At 51.6% G+C, this 21,527-nt stretch overlaps 1 protein-coding gene across 1 annotated transcript in view; it reads right to left on the reverse strand.

The window, feature by feature from the left end:
- Itgb2 (integrin subunit beta 2) overlaps nt 1-18,044 on the reverse strand; it is a 31,257-nt gene extending 13,213 nt beyond the window's left edge. The window contains exons 1-8 of the mRNA XM_059281791.1: nt 17,870-18,044; nt 9,551-9,614; nt 9,143-9,231; nt 5,789-5,969; nt 3,697-3,867; nt 2,539-2,780; nt 1,400-1,555; nt 410-505 (exon numbers count right to left, since the gene is read on the reverse strand). Coding sequence (XP_059137774.1) covers nt 410-505; nt 1,400-1,555; nt 2,539-2,780; nt 3,697-3,867; nt 5,789-5,969; nt 9,143-9,231; nt 9,551-9,611 — 996 coding nt within the window. The 5' untranslated portion in view covers nt 9,612-9,614; nt 17,870-18,044. The remainder of the gene's footprint in view (nt 1-409; nt 506-1,399; nt 1,556-2,538; nt 2,781-3,696; nt 3,868-5,788; nt 5,970-9,142; nt 9,232-9,550; nt 9,615-17,869) is intronic.
- Nucleotides 18,045-21,527: the final 3,483 nt, after the last annotated feature.

Genomic DNA, 21,527 nt, shown 5'->3' on the forward strand with positions numbered 1-21,527 from the left:
CCAACACGGGAAGGAAGGAGGTGTCCCCTGTGGGCAGAACAGAGGTCTCCTCGGGTGGTAGCAACATGTGAATTTGGCTCCATCGGAATGCTCGTGACTCAAAGGGGCTTCTCCTTGAATTAAAGAAGGGAGAGGGGAGTAAAGAGAAGCAGTTCCAGACTGCTCTGTTTCAGAAGAAACAAAATTTTGAGCAAGCAGCACTGTGAATTTCAAGACGTGGACACTGGGTAGCCCAGTGGCACCCTCAACTTCCTCCACCAGGATGCTCACACCCAGAAAACTGTGGCCAGCGGCCAGGCTGGCCACCCACAGGCCAGCCTGAAAAGCAGAACTGAGGCAATATTGGGCAGGGCCTGGCTTGTCACATCTGAGGTGGCCTGTCGCTCCCATTGCACAAGGCTCTGCTTACCTCATAGGTTTTCACCATCTTCTTCGTCACCGCAAAGATAGGCTGGATGTTGCTCTCGGCAAGCTTGTGGGCCAGCTGGCCCACCGATGGGTAGTCCTGGAGAAAGGGGACATCTTGTCAAACAAGCCTTCCAGGACACCTTGGGGAAGCAAGCGTCCATGCTGACCAGGCATGGACGCTTGCTCAGGGCGGGCCTCACTTGGCGTAGGTTTTACACGCATGTGACAAGATCGACAGGAAACCACCTACTGTGAAATACGTGAAGAGAACACTGACAATCGTGTTGGTTCTCTTGGCCAATGGCAGGTAAAGAAAGTTACTGTGAGTTACTACTCTGGGTGCTAAGCCAGCCAGAGTGCAAGCAGCAGCCTGAGGAGCTGGTGTATAGGCACCAAGAAAGTGCCTGGGGTTCCACTAGGGCTAGACTTTAGACTCCACCTCTCCCCACCATGATGTTATAGCAAATGGGCATGACAGTCAACATTTGGGGGTGGCAAATGGACATGAGATACCCCTGCTCCTGCTCGGGGTCAGGACCCTCAGATTCTATCGGCCAACAACTCCAGATCAGTGGTTTTCAGGTGGTCCCTGCAATATGGGGCCTCAAAAATCCTTCGTGGTTCCTTTGGAAAGGCAATGAGTGTTCAAGGATGGGACCTGGAGCTCCAACGGGGTCATTACAGGCAGAGCAGGCATGCATAGAGGCAGTGAGATGAATTAGGTGGGTGGGTGGGGCTGTGTCAGGGCCTCTGCCATGGAGACCAGGGCCAGGACTCCCTTGCAGGCAGAGGTGGGTGTCAGGAATCTTACGTTATTACCAGGGCCTCCGGGAACTCCTCTGCGATTTGTTATTGTGTTAAGAGGAGTCTGGGTTCTATTGGGGTGACCTAGGCATGTGACCCTGCTCTCATCCTGTCCTCTTGCCATTCCTGAGTGGCCTTTAACCAGTCTTGGTACCGGGATGTGCCGAGGCAGGCAGAGAGTACTCACAAACTCATTGCTCCTCTTGTACAAGTTATCTTCCAGGTGGCAGTGGCCATCATTGGGCGTCAGGATGGCACCAAGCTTTCCATCACCAGCAAAGTGGAAGCCATCATCTGTGGCAAACACCAGCAGCCTCGTGACATTGCGCCAGCCAATTTCCTCCTGGGAAGAACGCAGCCAGAGGTTACCTGCCTTGGTTTCCCTGCTGGGCCTGAGAGAGAGAGAGAGAGAGAGAGAGAGAGAGAGAGAGAGAGAGAGAGAGAGAGAGAGAGAGAGAGACAGAGAGAGAGAGAGAGAGAGAGAGAGAGAGAGAGAGAGAGAGAGAGAAAGAGAGACAGAGACAGAGACAGAGAGACAGAGAGACAGAGACAGAGAGAGAGAGCCCACCCAGTGCCCAGGAAGTGCCTAAGCCAACAGCTCCCAGCACGCCCTGCAGGAGTGTGAGGTGAGAACTGAAACACATCTGAATCTAAAGAGATAAATCTGTAATCTTCTTCAGACCTGGAACTAGATTCCAATGACAATTGTGAAGGAGAAAAAGTATGCAGCAGTATCCACTAAAATGCAGACACCTCCCAACCACTAAAGAGGGGACCAGGGGATGTCCACAGGGGAGGTAAGTGCCTGGAACAATTGAAGGAGCACACACTTGAAGCACCCAGGTTTTGTGCCACGGTCCAACACACGTGTAGAATGTGTGTGCCCACAATGTGAGCCCAACAAAGCTGAGGAACTGAGAGCCAGACTCAGGTGGGACTGGCTTGCTGCGATGATGACATTATAAATGCAGTCTGGAACTGACAGCAGGGATGTGGATGAGGGGACATAAGAGAGCTAAGGACAGTCCTCACACTGGAGACCCGCTGCCGGGCAGCCTGGCTCACAGGAGAGCTATGAGGCTTTTCAGCGAATGCTGAGATGAGTTTTTCAGTTATGTTACCGCTCTTCCTTTGCTCTCTGATCTGGGAGGCTGGGAGGGGCCTGGGCCATGGAGGCTGTTCTTCCAAGACCCAGGGTGATAGCATGGGGCCGGATGGGGTGAGTCCCTGAACAGGCCCACCAACCAGAGCAAGTGGCCCCACAGCACTGCTGGAGCTCCTGAGTGTGAGGAAACTGGGAGATCTGAAGAGGGACAGTGGCCTCACCGGGCATGCAGCAACTTGCATTATGGCATCCAGTCCACCCTCAGGGGCATCCAGGTTTCCGGAAATCAGTTGTTTGCCGACCTCTGTCTGAAACTGGTTGGAGTTGTCGGTTAGCTTGAGCACATGCCGGAAGGCGAACGGGGGCTGGCAGGCCTTCTCCTTGTTGGGACATGGGTTCTTCAGCTTCTCAGGATGTGTGTTGACAAAAGGCAGCACGGTCTTGTCCACGAAGGACCCAAAGCCTGAGGGGTACATGGCATGAGGCAGGGGGACAGGGGACAGAGGCAGAAAGCAGGACTCCATACAGGACAATGCACCTCGCCAAACCTCAGTTTCCCAAATAAGGAAGAAAGCAAGATGATGGTTGTGAGAGCATGTGTGGATGAGCATGTGGTACAAGCACGTGTGTAGTCATGTGCAGGTGAGTATACGTGAGCTCATGTACAAACATGAGTGTGTGTGACAGAGAATGTATAGGTGTGCGGTCATGTACATGTGTGATCATGAGTGTTTGCATGTGAGTACATGTATGTATGTATGTGTGTGTGGTCTTGTGTATGCAGGCATATAGGCACACATGTGTGACGAGGCATGGACACAAGCATGCAAGTGTGTTTGTGTATGGGATCCCGGACATGTGTGAGCATGAGCGTATGAACACACAAAACTATATGAGCTTGCATCCTGTGTTCAAGTGTGCACGTGGGCATCCTCACAGAGAGACAATGAGGCAAAGTGCTGTTCAGGCATGAGTAGGGTGCCTTGATCCCTTGTCCCATGTGCTTGGTGAACATGCCGGTGCTGGTCACTGCTTCAACCTTCACCCTGTGACCCTTGCCCTGCGATTTGCTCCCACAACTCTATTAATGGTATTTGGTTACTGTAAGATAGATACACTTTTTAGTAATAGCACTGCAGGATTGTTGTCTCTTAAACATCAAAATATAAAGAAGAGGGAGAGAAAGGTTGGAGGAGTCCACAGGTCTTAGCAGCCCGAGGCCAGGTGTGGCCCGTGGTAGCGATGCAGGGCTGACTCTGGCCCCATAAACACTGCACATGCGGCTCCCCAGCCTCTGCTTCTGAGGGGCTGCGTGGATGGAGGTGTGTGGTGGCAGGGAGTTCCAAGGTTGGCATGCATGAATGCACTGCGGTCCTCACCGATGCGGCCGGACTCAGTGATCTCATTGAGGGCCTGCAGCAGGTCACCGCCCAGCTTCTTGACATTGTTGAGGTCGTCCAGCATGGAGTAGGAGAGGTCCATGAGGTAGTACAGATCAATGGGATAGCCCTTGGCCCGCCGGAAAGTCACGTTGAATGCAGCTGCCTGCCCTGTCAGAGGAGAGCAGGGGACACTTTGAGCCTGGCTGCAGTCTGTCAGCCCTCACCCAGTCCCCAAATTCCTAGTGCCTCCCTGTTTCCTATGGCCTGGCAGGACACAGGACAGGCAGATTTGGATTCAGGTAAGTGGTTCACTCCAAGTATAAGAATGCCGCATGGTGGGGAGTGTATGTGCCATGCAGATTCATGAGCTGGAAGCCCAACCATCCAGACTGTGATGCTAGAAGCAAGTAGTCAGGCCAGAAGGGTGGAACCCAACCAACCCAAGGGATTAACATTTTCACAGAGGGCCCAGAGAATCACCCCGGTCTTCCCACTAGGAGGGACTGTACCTGTGCCAGCTTGGACTTCCTGGCTCAGGTAAGCCAGCATGCCAGAACTGCCCTCCAGGGGTCAACAGGACCAGGTCAGGGGCAGAGGTCCCAGAGCAGAAGGGCTTGTGTCAGCTCACAGGACATGAAGGGACAAGCTCTGTCCTCTGCTGTCCCCAGGACAAGCTTTCAGATCCACCCCTCTGCCTCCCTCCGTTCATGCTGTCCTTTCTTCTCTGTCCTGACAACCTGCCCCTCACATACCAACTAGACCCTGGCACTGCTTAGTCTGGGCACAAAGGAAAACCACCTGGGAAGAGTCCCACTGAGGGACTGTGTAGATGAGATTGGCCCATGGGCACATCTGTGGGGAATTGTGTTGGACTGACTATATTGATGTGAGAAGACCCAGCGTGAGAGTGGGCGGCAAAATTCCCCGCATCGGGGCCCTGGTCTGGTTAAAAGTAGAGGAAGTGAGCCAAGTACTAAGCATTCAGTCATTTCTCTCCGCTCTTGGCTGTGGATGTGATGTGAGCAGCTGCTTCAAGTTCCTGCCGCCTAGACTTCTCTGAAATGATAAACTGTAACCTGAAATTGTGAGCTGAAAACAACCCTTTTTCCCACTAAGCTGCTTTGAGTCAGGGTATTTTATCACAGCCACAGAAAGGAAACCAGTATGATCCTCCAGGGTTCCGCTCTGCCCACTCAGCTGCTTGCAGGGTTAGTGGCTGGTCCCCCTCCTAGCTGTGGCTACAGCTACATGGAGCCTGCCCACAGCATGTCTGTTTTCCCTCATTGCATCCGACCCAGTGGAGCATGCCTGGGGCAAGCCTGCTTTAAAGAGTTATGCATCCTAGGCTACAGGGCTTGCCAGGGTGCTCACGCTGCCAAGAGTGCCTGAGTCTTCTGAGAGTGGAAATGAACGGTGATTTCTAAACAGTTTGCTTCCCCTTTTCAACAAGGCACAGCATGCACTGCTAAGAGAGTCCAGCCAGACAGCCAGTGCAGACAGTGGGGTTGACGGAATCCACCCAGGGCCGAGCTCAGACTTCGAAGTAACTTTTTAAAAAATTACAGTTATCTGGTTTTGGGGTTTTTGTTTGTTTGTTTGTTTTTTGTTTTTGTTTTTGTTTTTCCGAGACAGGGTTTCTCTGTGTAGTTTTGGTGCCTGTCCTGGATCTCGCGTTGTAGACCAGGCTGGCCTCGAATTCACAGAGATCCACCTGGCTCTGCCTCCCGAGTGCTGGGACTAAGGGCGTGCGCCACTGTCACCCACACAGTTATGTGTTTGTTTATGGGAGGGTGGCTTGTACACACCATATCATGCACGTGGAGGTCAGATAACTACTTTGTAGCTGCTGGTTTTCTCTTTTCACCCTTTGGGTCCTAGGGAACTGACCTCGGGTCACCAGGCTCGGTGGCAAGCACTTCCTTTCACTAGTCCCGGAGCTCAGACTTGGGTGATGAGAAATTCATCACCCGGCCCAGTTCACTATCCAACCCAGAGACACACACTCTCTGTTAGCCCTGATCGGCAGCCCAGGCTGAGTGTTCCTAGACGCATTGTGTACCCGGGCCCTTCCAGCTGAGTCCAAACCTACCTGGTCGCAAGTAAAGCGTCACTTTCTGTGGAGATAGCTGCTTCCGTGTCTCTGGCTGGTCATACTGAGGTTCAGCAAGGCTGCTGGGTTCCATTATGTCATCGGCCGGACAACCCCTCAGCAGCAGCTGTGCCCGCGTGTCGCAGCGTAGGGAGTCAGGCTCCCCTCGCTCGGTGAAGTTCTAGAGGAGGGGTCGGGCAGGAGGCACAGTGCTGAGGCAGTGCGATCCAGCCCTGTCTCCTCCTTACCTGCCCTTGAAACTTCAGTTAGATACCCCTGTGGGACGGGGCAGTCATCTACGGAAAACCAGACTCCCAGACAGCCTAGGTCTCCCTGACAGCTCCAAGTCTCCCTGAGAGCTCCGGGTCACTAGAAGCATAGACTATTGACTTTTCTCTATCTTTGGGGCATTAACTCCATCAGCAAAGATGTGGGGTTCTCTACCCCCCCAGCCAAAATGCTGATCAGCAGCCTCAAGCTCAAATGCCGGCCAGAACCCTCCAGCCCTTCCTCAGCAGGACCTTTGCCCAGGGAGCTGCTGTCTCCCAAGGGAATGCAGGTGGTCTCTTTGAACCAATGGGACAGCCCTTGCTGAGACTCAGCGCAGAGCTCAGGGTCAAGTTTCTCCCAGTTCATAGGGAAATGAGTTGGTGAGGGGAGTGGAGAGCCTGGGGACCCTTCATCTTGAGCAATGTGTCCCTTCAAAAGCCCCCTGGATTGACACGGAAGTATTTGGTTGTTCTTGGGCCTGAACTGGAGCCTGCTGTATCCAAAGTAGGTCTGGCTCAGCTGCAAAGTACCAAAAAGTGCAGGGACTGTCTGTTTACCCACAGACAGTAAAGTCAGAAGAACAGCTCAGAAATGCAGTAGACACCACCTCCTGAGGGCCTCTGCTCTGTCTTGTTTTCAGAGCCACATCTTAAGTCCTCAAGAAACACAGACCATCAGCAGGACTAGAGAGAAGAGAAGCCAACGTGTGATCCACGTAGGACAAGCGGCCTGACCGTTCATTTCAGATGAGTAAATGGCTCAAGAGGAAGAGTGGAAAGCCAGTCGATCCGAGAATGGCTTGTCCAGGGCTGGTACCACAGCCCTCAGTCACAAGATAGTGGCTATAACATCAGGCCTCTCTGTTCTGGAGCTTTGCCTGTGACAGATTGCTGGAGACAGAAGTCAAAAGCCTTGTGGGATGGAGAAGGTGAGGGAAGTTGCAGGGAATGCTGGGAGCCACTTCTCATGAAGGCCCAGGAGTCTTGGGCCAGGGGAGAGGAGGCCTGCTGGGGATGCTGTGAATGTGTTGCTCTGATTGATTGATAAATAAAACGTTGATTGGCCAGTAGCCAGGCAGGAAGTATAGTGTGAGCGGGATAAGGAGAGAGGGGAATTCTGGGAGGTGGAAGGCTGAGTCAGGAGACGCTGCCAGCTGCCGCTGCCATGAGTAGCAAGAATGTAAGGCACCGGTAAGCCACGAGCCATGTGGCAAGGTATAGATTTATAGAAATGGGTTAATTTAAGATATAAGAACTAGACAGCAAGAAGCCTGAGCCATTAGGCCAAACAGTTTAAATAATATAAGTGTCTGTGTGTTTATTTGGGTCTGAGTGGCTGCGGGTCTGAGCGAGATTGGAGAAAACTCCAGCTACAGGAGGCCAGAGTAAAGTTAGCACAGCATCTCAGTCCAGAGTATGAAAGTTCGCAGAACAAGACAAAAATGACAACAACAACAAAAAAAGTCACACAAATGACACCCAGAGAAGCTTAGAGGGGCCCAGTGGCCTGACACAGACAAGTTGAACATCAAACTGGGAAAATAATAGTCATAAACTACGAACAGAATAAAGATCTGCAGATCCATCAGTGGGTCGGGGCTGGGGAGAGAGAGAAGAGAGAACTGTTTTTACAGCCACTACACTGGTGATGGAGCTTGCCTGTGTCTCCAGTGGACAGACTGCAAGGTCACCGACTTAGTTGAGCGGGGACGGAATCCTAGCAACCTGATAGCACCTCGCAGATGAGCCCATCACTTACTGTGAGGGGACACAGGAAGTGAGAAGGAACCTGGCAGGTGCCATCTCAGCAAACATCATTAGTGCAGGGACGTAGGGCCACACTTGTGAGGGCACCACGTGTGCCTCATGCAGGGCACAAAGGAGGAATCACTGTCTGGTGTTCCCCGGTGTACACTGGAGGCGCCAAGGGACACTCTACACTGGTGGCTCCACTCATCCTAAAATAACAAGGATGTGAAGATGGAGAAAGCTGGGAATGTTCTGGATATAAGGGAAGCAAAATGGCACCCTGTGTGTCCTCAGGTTACAACAGCCAGGAAAAATGTGAAAATTTGGCAAGATTTGCCTACGGTCTGCCCATGGGGTTGACAGTAAATCCCCTGAGTTTGACAACAGGATCAAATATGGACGTGCACATTGATGGTTAGTGTTGATTATCCACCTGACAGGATCTGGAATCTCCCAACAGGCAGGGCTCCAGGCACACTGTGAGGGGCTGTGTTGACTAGGTTCTTAGAAGTGGGAAGACCTGCCCAGTGTGGGTGGCACTATTCCGTGGGTTTGGGTCCTGGACCGAAGAGAAATGAGGAAGGGAGGTGAACATGGACATTCATCACTCTGCTTCCTGACTGGATGTGATGTGACTAGCGGCCCCACACCCACACCCCCGCCCCACACGCCATGACTTCCCCACCATGGCAGACTGTAATCTCTACCTGTGAGCTAAAACAAAGCCTTCCTTTCTGAAGTGGCTTTTGTCAGGGTGTTTTGTTTTTGTTTTTTGTTTTTTTGACAGAAGAGTAACTAAGACAGTCCATTTTTATAAAAACACTCAGTGATTTGGATCCACGAGTCACCTCATTCTTAAAGACCTGTGAAGGAAGAAGGGGCTGCCTCTGTAGCTTCCACCAGACAGGATCAGGCGACTGAGGAGAAAGAGTAATGTTTGCATTTCCCTGTGGGGTCAGCAGCTTAGGGGCCCGGGAGAAGGGTATGATAAAGGGTTAGTCCCATGGGAAGAGCGCTGTATAGGAGGGGGCCCGCTGTACTGAGGGACTGTCATTCAAGGATGAGAAGTGTCCGCCATGCCTGACTGTGGGCCTTCACCTCCTCCTGCTCTTGATTCGTATTGTGAAGCTGGACTGTCCCCCCCCCATGTACCTGGGGTCAGCTTGGGTTTCCATGGTACATTCATCGCCCTTCTAGAGGCTTCTCTACTGAGCCGTTCCCGCTATGTCCTAAGGAGATCATCCTAGTGTCTTTGGCTTCAGAGAAGTAGAGATCCCTACCCAGGAAGATGGAAAAGGCAGCCTAGACTCTGTCAGGTGACCCACGCAGCTCTTACCAGCTTCTGGCACCACGCGCAGCCAGGCCCCGACTGGATACAGTCCCGGCAATTGCTGACTTTGTACTTGGTGCACTCCTGGGACGTGGCTGTGGAGACAGACAGGCTGGATGAGGGCCCAGCACCCATGCTGGCTGCCCTCAAGAGTAAGTGGGGGCGGGCAAAGGTAGACGAGGCTCTGGGGAGGGTGCAGGCTAGTGTCTACAGCCTTATGTGGTCTGGGAAGGGCTCTGAGTCACCCCAATGGGATTCAGAGCAGCACTCTGGAGGACCCAAACCGTCCATGCCTGAGACCTACTCCTAGAGGATGGTCCTTCCTCAGCCACTTGGAAATGTATGCCCAAGGGGACATGAGGTGGGCCTGCTGCGTGGGAATGTCATGTGTAGGGACAACTCCACAGAACTCACCAGATCCCAGGAAGAGCAGCCCAGCTAGAGTAAGCAGCAGTGAGTGTGGTGGGCCCAGCATGTCCTGTGGAGAGAAAGGATAGGTGACTTCAGGCTGATCACCCGAGGACTTCCTTCTACTGGTCTCCTGTTCTGCTGCCACAGGGTATGAGAACCAGGCAGGGTCAGCACAGCTATCACTCAAAGTCCACAGGGGAAGAGGCCACTCAGCCACTGCTGGGGTGGAGGTGGGGGGCCTGAATATTGGCTCAGGTGGCCAGATACCTAGAAGAGCAGCCAGCCAGCCAGCCTCTGTGGGGATACCACAGGCATGCATGCACATGTGTGTGTACATAAGTACCTGTGTGCGTGTGTGCGTGTGCACACAGGTACACACACACACACACACACACACACACACACACACACACAGTGTTCAACTTGGTTATAGGACCAACCCACAGACCACACTGCCCCTGCCCTGACCTTGGACACAGGAAGTGGGTGGTGGCCAGGGCAGCCACCTCCTGTTCTTTGTTCCGGGTGCAGAACTGAGAGCTATAGAGAGGAGCCATCTCCACCTGAGTCCCTGATGCCTCACAGAGAACTCCAGACAACGGCAGTGGTGTGAGCTTGGAAGGTAGCCGGATGAAGGCCAAGCTCTGGGAGGTGAGCAGAGCCTGGGACTGGGCTCCTGCCTGCCTCTGTGTGGGTATCAGCACAGGGTATCAGCTAGCCCTGCCTGGCTAGCTCACTGGTCTTTAGTGAGACCAGCATCTTAGAAACCTGAAAGAGCAAAGCCTGTCTAGTTCTTTCTGCCTCCTTTTCCTTTGTAGAACTGGGGCAGATCATGGGTGTTGAGGGCTAGGCCTGTCCAAGGCTTTCCCTGAAGCCCTGATGTACGGAGAAGGAACACAGCTCCCTGTTAAAACCTAGACTATGTGTAGCAAGGCTGGTAATGGCCTGGGGCCAGGGCCTGGAGGGAGCTGCAGCTTCATTCCAAGAACTCAACTGTCCCACCTCCTAAGGGGCTTTGGTTATCATTCCCAAGGCCATCTGTGTGCTCAGTCTCGGACATCCTGGAAATAGTCCATGTTCCCCTTGGGTGGCTTGCTTGATTAGCTTCTCATGACTTAGTCCCATTATACGATAGTTCATTTTATTGGCTGACACTGTCCCTCTTCTCCCCTAAAAATTGTATATAAGACGCTGTACTTCTTTTTTTTTTTTTTTTTTTGGTTTTTCGAGACAGGGTTTCTCTGTGTAGCTTTGCGCCTTTTCCTGGAACTCACTTGGTAGCCCAGGCTGGCCTCGAACTCACAGAGATCCACCTGGCTCTGCCTCCCAAGTGCTGGGATTAAAGGCGTGCACCACCACCGCCGGGCATACGCTGTACTTCTTAATAAACTTACTTGGCATAAGTCATCAGCTTGTGCAAGACCTCCTGATCCCAGCTTTCCTCCCTTCCTTATCTTCTCATCCCCTAGGCCTCCCTTCTCAGGACCCTGTCACTGAAGAGCAATCAGCTGGCCCAGGTCATGTGGGGCCTGCCCTTGGATAGACATGTTTGAACATTGATTCTCAGTGTGTGATACTTTTAGTGCCTAGCACGGCTGGTCCCTCCACTCAATCTGGCAGCCAGCAAATGGGGAGGCCCCGGTCACTGCAGCTGCCAGCCCCCTGGCACTGTACCACCAGTCCAGGCAGGACAAGAGTAAGAGTGCCTGGAGATGGAAGACCTCCCCAGGGTTAGCTAACAGCCCTGTGGAGGTCTCTTCCAGCACCTGAGCTTCATGGGAGCGTCTTAGATCTTCGTGAAGTCATGAGGTGCAACCTTATGCAGAGGCCTCCTGAGAAAGCCCTACCCCATTTAGCTGTGAGAACTCTGCATCAGAGCCACCCTCGATCTCCACCCTCTGCTAGGCAAGTGCTAGACCAGCCCAGGAAGTGGTGAAGATCGGCAGGCCCCTCACACTGTGAGGCCTGGGGTGTCCTTCCCTGAAGATCCCCTTGGGGACGATGGGATCACAGGAAGGAGGGACTAAAGTCCTTGCTTCAAGGTGTTTGCACCTGGGTCCTGGGATAGGAAAGGATCCCCATGAAGAATGAAATGTAGCAAAAGAGGAAACAAGAAACAAAAGGCAATTTGGGCAGGGTGTGGTGACCTGTAACTGTAATCCTAGCACTCGGGAGGGAAAGACAAGAGGACCAGGAGTTCAAAGTCATCCTCAGCTATATAGTGAGTTTAAGGACAACTGGAGGTGCATGAAACCCTGTCAAAAAAAAAAAAAAAAAAAAAAAAAAGAGTGGGAGGTGATGTAAGAGAGCCAGTGGGGGGTGAGTCTTACACGAGGCTAGTGGTGGGTGGCTTCCTGTCCTGAGTCAGAGCACATGAGGCACCTGACTGCGAGCAATGTGGGGAATCAAACAGGCGAAGACTGGCAGAGCCCCAGGGTAGTTTGGAGGGAGAGTAGATGGAGTCCCAGGACTGCCCCCATCTGAGGAAAACAAAAATAAAGGTGTGTGATGATCAGAGATGATCACAGCCCAGCCTTGAACTTTGTCATCCAAGCCCAGTGTCAAGATGGAGTCACTTCTGCCTTTACGTACTCCCAAAAGAAGCAGGGGCAGATGGGCTCAGGGTTCTGGGATCCCAGAGCTCTGGGCAGAGGACAAGGGATGAGTGGAAACAGAGGGAGCAGCTGGCTTGAGGACAGTGGTCTAGGACTCAGAGTTCTGAGCAAACGCAGGGAACAAGGGGTGTTCTCGATCTCTTTTTGTTCCTGTGATAAAACACTTTGACCACAGGCAAGTTAGGGGAGGAAAGGGTTTTTCTCAGCTTGTAAGTCACAGTCGCCAATGAGGGAAGTCAGGGCAGGAACTCAAGCAGGAACTTGAAGCAGAAACGACTGGGGGAACCGTTTAGTGGCTCGCCCTCCCACAGGCTTCCACTTGGCTAGCTTTCTACACAGCCCAGGACCACCTGCACAGAGAATGGTGCTGCCCACGGTGGTCTGGGCCCTCCTACATCGATTAATCATCAAGACATTTCTCCACAAACATACCCACAGGACAATCTGGTCCAGGAAGTTCCTCAATTGACTTAATGCTATGTAAAAGTGACAAAGCTAATTAGGACAGAGGACCCACAGGAACAGATGGACCCACAGGTTCCAGAATACTGCATCCGGCCGGGGTCTTAGAGCTCCAGGCAGCCTTGGAACCAAAGGCCAAAGGGTCAGAGGGAGCACTGATTGTGGAGGATACTGATCCTACAGACTCTCAGAAAACCCCCAGAACCTGCAAAGGAAATTTCGTAAGTGACTGAGAGACACAGTCACATGATGTTTACGACTGATGGAGTCCAGAGATACCGAGAGCTGCAGACTGACCAGCTAGGATTAAATCAGACTCACTTCTAAAGCCATTTAAGAACACTACAATAAGCTGGGCATAGTGGAACAAGCTTTTAATTCCAGCATTTAGGGGGCAGAGGTAGGTGGATCTCTGCAAGTTCCAGACCACCCTGATCTACATACTGAGTTCCAGGACAGCCAGAGCTACATAGTGAGACCCTATCTCAAATAAATAAATAATATAAATAAATAAATAATATGAATGAATGGATAAATAAATAAATAACACTTCAATGAAAGTTCCCAAGTCAGAGGGAAACTCCAAGCATCCTTACAGGCATGTTAGCACAGGAGAAGCCTCCTGCTGTAAAGTTTCCTCTCTAACAGAATCTGAGAATTTAATGATAAAAGGTGAGCATCTTCGAGGAGCATGGACCACAAACAGGTCATGAACAGGCAGAACGCAGACACCGAGGAGCATGGGATACCCATCCAAGCATGGGCATTTCTGGAGTCGCTTTCCAGTGGAAGATGGCTTTACCATTTTAACACTCATGTCTCCCGCCCTGTGGAATCTGACACAGCAGCATCATGATTTGGACAGCTGCTGGGGCAACTCATTCTCATAGTGAAAGTGAACAGATGGGAAAAAGGGAAAGCCATGGACCAAAATGTCCTGTGGGTAGCATCACACCACTGTCTTCAGATTCCTCCATAGTCTGTCTATATTTTCCAACTTTATATAGTAATTGTGCACAGTGACATCCCAAAAGCTCTGGCAGACGTACTATGTGAAATTGCTTCTCAAGTTCCCAAATGCTGTCGGTCTTTCTGTCCCTACTGGCAACCTTCCTGAGGAGAGTTCTATTGTGACAGTGGGAAGAATGAAAAATGATGACCTCACACTGGTGTGGGAACCTGCTCATCAATGCTTCCTTTTCCATTGCCTCACTCACTCATTTACTCAGTCACTCATCCGGCAAGTAAGATTTGCTATTCTCTTCTGGGACATGAACTGGGGCATCTGGGCTGTTCTTGGACTTCGTCTTCCCTGTATCTTACAGTACCTGCCCTGCCCCACAACCTCTACCTAGTGTCTGAATGTTACAGAGCTCCCACCACTCCAAACGGCACCACAGGACACAGTTGATGCCTTTCCCTGGGGTGGAGCCTGAGCATCCTTAGACCCTGAAAGTCAGAGATATCCCTGCCCACTGCGCAGACAAGAGGTCTCTGTTTCCAGAAGCTTCCAAAGTAGCAGCATTGGGGGGGCCTCAAGGTCCCTGCATTTCTCACTGGCCAGATTTGAGCATCACAGAGACCTGGCATGCCCATGTCCACACCTCTTGCCCACAGGCCATGACCTGTTGCAATGAATCACTGGTAGGGACAGGGCTATGGAAGGCCCACTGGGGTCAGGGCCAGCTCCTGGAAGTGGACAGTTGTCCTCTAGAAACAGTAATGGATGTCACATCACTCACAGAATCCCCACTGGCAGGTGGGTTAGCCTTTGTCTCTGTTAGCCTATGCCTGGCCTCAGTCTGCAGGTTTGCTTTGAGAGTCTCACACACCTAGGGCACACAGCTGGGCACAGCTGCAGGTAGAGAGCACATCAGCCCCACCCCAGAGCATCCTAGACATAGGCCTAACTGCACAGGGCCACAGACAGGCCACTCCATCTCCTCCCTTCTTGATGAAAGCAAAGGATCCTGCAAGGGTGACCCTCAAGTGTCTATGTGGCTGAGCCACAACCCTGGTTCCAACACAGAGCTGGTGTTGCTGGGAAGGTGTAGTGGGTAGCTGTTCCAGCTTTGACCTTGAAACACAGCCCCTAGAGTGATGGCAGGTAACTGCCACACCTGCCTATGACCTGCCCCTGGGGCGTGGCCAAGAGGGAGCCCCTTAAGACTTGAGGTGCATTTGTGCTTGGTCTCTTCTGGATACCTCGTGGTCCTGGAATCTGGATGGGAGGCCAAGCCTGAGTTCTCCACTGGATGGTACCTCATCTCTCCTGGATCCTATAACCAGTCCCTATTGGCTGTAAGTTATCCCAGAAATAAATCTCTCTCGATTACCAGATAAATTATGTGGAATTGCCTCATTAAATACAGCAATAGGAAGGCATTTTTCCGAGATTAACCTCTATGTCAATAGACTCAGCAAAGTAGATTTTCCTCCACAGGGCAGTGGGCCTCATCCTGTCAGCTGAAGGGCCTGCCTCCTTTTGGTTCCTATCTGTGGAGAACCCTGAGTCCTCTAGACCCTGAATTCAAGCACAGCTTTCAGGGAGCTCCTGGGATGATGCTGTAAAACAGCATTGTGGCCAGGCAGTGGTGGCACACGCCTTTAATCCCAGCACTTAGGAGGCAGAGGCAGGTGGATTTCTGTGAGTTCGAGGCCAGTCTGGTTTACAAAGTGAGTTCCAGGACAGCCAGGATTGTTACACAGAGAAACCCTGTCTCAGGAAACAAAACAAAACAAACAAACAAAAAACAGCATTGTGAGGCTGAGCTGTGGCTTCCTGCTTGGCTTCTGTACCTCTCTCTTCCCCTTCATCACCAAGTAGTGGTGGGTCCCAACCTACACAGACCATCTCAGGACTGGCTGCCCTTGGATGTCAGTGTTCACAGGGATCCAGGGGAGACCCAGCAGAAGGCCTCTTGGCTCCTTACTCCAGTCCTAGCTACCTTGATGCCAGGAGGGTGAGGAGCCCAGATGCCGTTTTCCAGGGAGGGAGGAGGCTGTCAGTGCACACACCCAGCACGATCCAGGACCTGATCTAACCTCTGCATATCACCTCTTAGGGGCCAACTCTTTACCTAGGAACCAGTTGCTGGATGATGATGGGGGACCTGACCCCAGTTTCATGTAAGGACTCTGGCTGTGCCACCAGCCTGCTCTGCTCTAGGGGAAGGTCCTGAAGAAAGGACTGGAAGGCTTTGCCTGCTTGGAGCTCAGAGTGACTTTGCCTTCATCTGTTGCTCATCCAAGGCTTCAAGCAAGTCGTGTCAGACCAGCTATGTGCGAGACCCACGTGCAGAGGCAAGGCCTGAACTCCAGCCAGCAGAGATACCTGCTTCATAGAGACAGCAGGGCTCAGCAGCCATCCAGCCACTTGGCACACCTGGGCCACCTGTCTCAGCTTGGCCGCCGGCTCCCCATGCTGAAGTGTCACAGAGAGCCCTCCACGGGGCCTGGGGTTCACTCAGGCACATGGGATCTGGGAACTAGCTCTGCCATTTGAGGTCCTGTTGATGCAAAAGAGAGTGGAGACTGGACACAGCCGGCACTGGGCTGCCTGGCCGAGGGCATCTCCTGAACATCACCCAAGGGTGCCCAGCATCCAGGCAGAGGGCATCCTGAACTGGGTTTTCTCAGAGGCTTGAGCTGTAACCTCTGGGTGACTGAGTACCCTCGGGAGCCTCACAGCTTCAGGCGTGACTGAGACTCATGGCCCAAGGGGGAGGAGGGGTGTGAAGGTAGGGGCCGACCCAGGACCTGCTCCTCCCCACAGAGCCACCCCACCCACACAATTAGCCCCTCCCTACAGCCCTGCCACCTGCAGAGAGCCTCCTGTGCCTGAGGGACAAAGTGGGAGCCAGCGGGAGCCCCAGTTGTCCCCACCACTCCGTCCTCAGGGGAGGGAGTGAATTTTGAGTCATTGTTGGTCGCGGACAGTAGGAGTTTGCAGAGCCTGGCAGCCAGCCAGCTCTCTCACTTCACAGAGCCCAGCACCCTGCTCAGCCCACACTCTTTCTACACGGAGAGCTTAGTGAGTCCTCCCAAGCCCTGTATGGAAGATAGCCCTTATGCAGAACTTCCTGCAGCGGACGATTGTATGGCTCCTCCACCCCCACAACCCCAGAGTGACTACAATTCCCCCCAGCAAAACGCACACCTTTGGCAAGACTGTACCCACATATTTCAACACAGAAAAACAGAACTATTGGAGAAGGGTGGAGATACAAAATTTGGGGCTTTCCGGCCCCATCTAACCCTCATTTTACTGTTCATGTTACTCCTGCTTTGGGAGAGGTCCCCGGGCCTGACTCATGCTTATAGCAGATATCAATAATCACTTAACTGCTCATTCACTGCTGGGTATAGAAAGGGTGTCTGCCGCCTGAGATCTAACTTCATGGAATCCACCTCACAGAGCCAGCCAGGCCCTCAGCAGCTATAACAGCCCCCTCCCCCACCTCCCCACCATATCCCCACCCCTACCCCATCTCCCAGAAGCCAGTCTCACAGGGCTGGGCCCCACAGCCATCCATCCTGCCCCTGACTGGGGTGTGGCCCTGTGGTCCTTAGCCCCAGGCCTGGTCACTACTGTGTGTTGGATTGTTGGGCAGAGGACTTCCTCATTGGTTAATATGCTGTGGGCTAAGCTGGGCGTGTATAGCCCAATTCCCAGAGACTGGCAGGGCAGCCTGAGAAGTCCTCTCCTAAAACACAAAGATCTCAAGTCCCTTCATTGTAAGGCAGATGTCGACAGCAGACATCTTAGCAGCTTTCTCCTGCTTGTTGCCTTCAATCTGACAATCCACCTCCACGACCACAGGCATCTACTTCCATCTCTGGTGGGTGGGTGACGACAGCACATGTCCCCTTACTGCCCACAGCTTGCATCCCTCCTGTCACTGCTGCCCTTCCTCGGCCCCAGGCATCCAGGCACCGTCACAGAGAGAGGATCAACACCGTCCTCTGCCTGCTGACCCACACCCAGTTACAGAAGTTACCAGGACTTCTGTGACTCCAACCGAGGGTGGCACCACACCTCCCTTCAATGGACATCAGTCAGGAGGGTCTGGAGACCCAGGCGCCACACGTAAAAGGTCTTGAGACCCTTTTCCTGCTAGATAGCCCACGCGAGGGACCTGGAAAGGTTCTAAGGCTGGAGAAACAAAGAGAAATTCCATGGCAAGAGCCCAGCTCTGAGGGGTTTCCTGTAAAAGCTACCTGAACACAGGGGCCCTGCACTCACCCCTCTTGGTTCCCGGAGGCCTCCACTCAGAGAATCCGGCTGACTGGCGATGTCTTTGCCTGCTCCTTGCCAGCTGGCTCTGTGGTGGTGTCTAGAGAACACAGCCACTGAGGCCCCAGCCTGATGCTTCCTGTTGTATGTCAGCACCGAGGAGGAAGTAGAGCGACACCCGGCTCCTTGGCCCACATGTGGGTTTCACCCCAGAGCCTTTGCATGTGGGATGTTAGAGAAGAGACAGCGAGAGAGGGTGGGACCTGCAGGTGATGGCAAGTGTTTGCAGCAAGAGAGGAGGGGCCGCTGTTGGAGGCGGCAGTCATCGGTGGCGTGGAGGGGCTGGCTCTCTAGCATATCATGAAGAGGTAGGGATTCAGGGTCCAGCGAGCAGAGGCTGATCGCATGGGTTCTCATTCTGAGGGAGGGACCCAGCCCCAAGTGAACAGGCTGAGGCGGTAGGCCCCTGAAGGAAGCAGGTGAGCGGGAGGAAGGAGGCTGGGGAAAGGTTCCTAGGCAGAAAAATGGGGCACAGAGGGATGTGTAGAGACTCAATCACAAAGTCCAGGGTGGGCAAAACCCCACATGACAACTTGCAAGACTAGAGGGAGCAGAAACAGAGACATAGAGTGGGAACCTTTTAACCAAGATTTGATATGTCAGCCATGTTGAGAAATCATTAAGTTTTTCAGGGATAGTGTTTTGTGGTTACTTCTCACTGCCTCTGTCTTTAGAGTCACAAGCTGAAATGTTTGCAGATGGCGTGACACAATGTTTCAGATTTTCTTCCTTGTAATCTGGGTAGGGGTTGGAGATAAGTGTGCACACCAGACTGGCCCTCAGTTGACCACAGTGAAGGGGTGGCGGCTGAGGACTTAGGCGCTCATATACTACTTTTTCTGCCTATGATATGTTTGGTAGAAATTTTAAAGATGTATTTACAAGAGGATGAAGCTGTTGAATGGGGACAGTTTCAGCTTTGCAGGATGTCCTGGGGATGATGGCGGTGAGGGTTACAAGATGAAGTTGACACCCCTGAACTTGAATGTTTTCTCACAGCTGAAAAGATGTGCGAAAGACGCTATCAGATGAACTGTTGAAAGAACAGCGTTGGAAAGCAGGTGTCGCGGTTCACACTCGTAGTACCAGCATTTAGGAGGCTGAGGCCGGATTGCTGTGAACTCAAGACAAGTCAGGCAATACTGTGAGATCTTATCTCAAAAAGGATTGAAGACTAAAAATAAAGAGAGGAAGATCTACATATACTTATAGAAAATACTAACAAACACCACCCAGAAGTATCAGAAAGGCCTAATCCAGAGGTCAGAGAGACAGTCAGAGGGTAGAGCTTGTGGCACAAGGATGAAGACCTGAGTTCGGATCCCCAGAAGCCACGTGTAAAGCTGGGTGTGGCTGTGTGCATCTCTAACTCTAGAGCTGGGGATGTAAACAATAGGATCTTTTTTGTTTTGCTTTGTTTTGTGTTTTTGAGACAGGGTTTCTCTGTGGGATTGTCCTGGCTGTCCTGGAACTTGCTTTGCAGACCAATCTGGTCTCGAACTCACTGAGATCCACCTGCCTCTGCCTCCCAAGTGCTGGTTTTAAAGGAGTGGGCCACCACCGCCCGGCCAACAACAGAGAGCCATTGAAGAGGACTCCAGATACTGACCTCTGGCTTCCACAGGAGTGTGCATATGTGAGCATGCTCTTTCACAAACATACAGACTTGGACACGCTTCACACCACACACAGAGGGACACCACGATCTTAGAGCTTTCGAAATGCACAACACAAAAGCTGACGCATGAGCAAAGGGATGCAGCCACAGACCTGCCAGCCTCCTCAGCGTGGTGTCAGTGGGCCATTCTCATCACCGGAACCAAACACCTGACAAGGAGAAACAGAAGGGAGGGAGGAAGGCTCATTCTGACTCACAGGGGATACAGCCATCCTGATGGGGAAGGCCTGGGGCCAGGACAGGCTCCTGTCTGCGGTGTGTGTGGGGGATGAGGGCAGAGCGCTTGTTCTCATCTGGGGAGATCAGAAAGTGAAGGGGAATGCGGTGCTCATTAGGAGCTCAACTTTCCCTTGCTTAAAAAAGAGGGGGGAGGGCTTATTTTTATTTTAATTTTATCTTAAGATTAAAATTTATTTTATTTTATTTTAAATTGCATTTATTTATTTATTTATTTATTTATTTACTTACTTACTTACTTACTTACTTACTTACTTACTTACTTTGCTGTTGTTTTGAGACAAGATCTATCTATTTAGCCCTGACTGTCCTGGAACTCTCTGTGTAGACCAGGCTGGCCCCAAACTCACAGAGATCCCCCAGCCTCCACCTCCAGAACGCTGGGATTAAAGGTGTGCTCCACCATTCCCAGCCTTTTTTTTTTTTTTTTTTTTAATGTGCTTGTGGGGATGTCTGTGTGTGAGTGTACCTGGCGGTCAGAAGAAGGTGTTGGATCCTACCCCAGCCCATGGGATGGTACTGCCCACCTTCAAGACAGGTTTTCAGTTAATCCTTTCTAGAAATATCTTGACAGAAATACCCAAAGGACTGTCTCACTAATTCTCCAGGCATTTCTTAATCCTATCTAGACGATACCAAAATTAACCATCGTAAGTGTGACTCAGAAACAGACAGGTCAAATAGAATGGCAGTTGTCCAGTGACATGTCTGAAGGGATATTCTCTCTAACTTGCTCACAATAATGTTAAAATGTTTGGAATCACTTACTGAGCCACAAAGCAAATCTCAATGTAGTCCAAGACACAGAACTATCAAGGAGGTCAAAGTTAACTACCAAGGGAGAACAGGAAAGGAGAAGCCCAGAACCCTGCCAAGCTGGAGAGAAATCCAACAGAGTGAGAAACACAACACACCTACAGGATGGACTAATAATGGATTACCACACTGGTCACATGGTGCATCCCAAAACTGTAAGGGGCCAGGGAGAGGACTCAGCGGTTAAGAGCTCTGTCTCTTGCAGAGGACTGGAGTTTGATTCTCAACACCCACACCAGGCAGCTCACAAACAGGGGATCTAAGGACTTTCTCTGGCTTCCTGGAGCACATGCACACTTGTGTACCTATGCATACACAAGACTCAGAAAAATAAATCTTTTCCAAAAAAGCACAATGATGAGAATCTTCTCAAAGGCAAGTTTCACAGCAAATAGAAGAAATACACCCACTTTAACTCTATGCAAATGACCTGATCATGTTACTTGAAAGGAAGTGTACAAATAGCCAACAAATAGGGAAATATATTAAACATCCCTAGATACTGGGGGAAATGCAAATTAAAGTCGTAAGAGAGGTCCTCTCTCCCCAGAAGAGAGACAAAGAATGGCAGATGCTGTGAAGGTTTGGAAGAGGGAGGACTCCTATGAATTTCTGGTAAGGATGACGATTAGCATGTCCATTATGGAGAACCAGATGGGACTTCCTAGAAAACCCACAAATAGAACTACCATATGAGCTGATATTCAGTGGGTAGGTATCTCAATGATAGGAAATCAATGTGCAGAGGAGACATCTGCACTATTAACGATAGCTAAAAAGCAGAGTCAAACTTGGAGTCCATTGGATAAAAAAATATGGCATATACATGATCGAATATTACTCAGACACAAAAAGAATAGGATCCTGCTATTTATA

Source organism: Peromyscus eremicus, chromosome 16_21 (assembly GCF_949786415.1).
Source record: "Peromyscus eremicus chromosome 16_21, PerEre_H2_v1, whole genome shotgun sequence".
NCBI lineage: Eukaryota > Metazoa > Chordata > Mammalia > Rodentia > Cricetidae > Peromyscus > Peromyscus eremicus.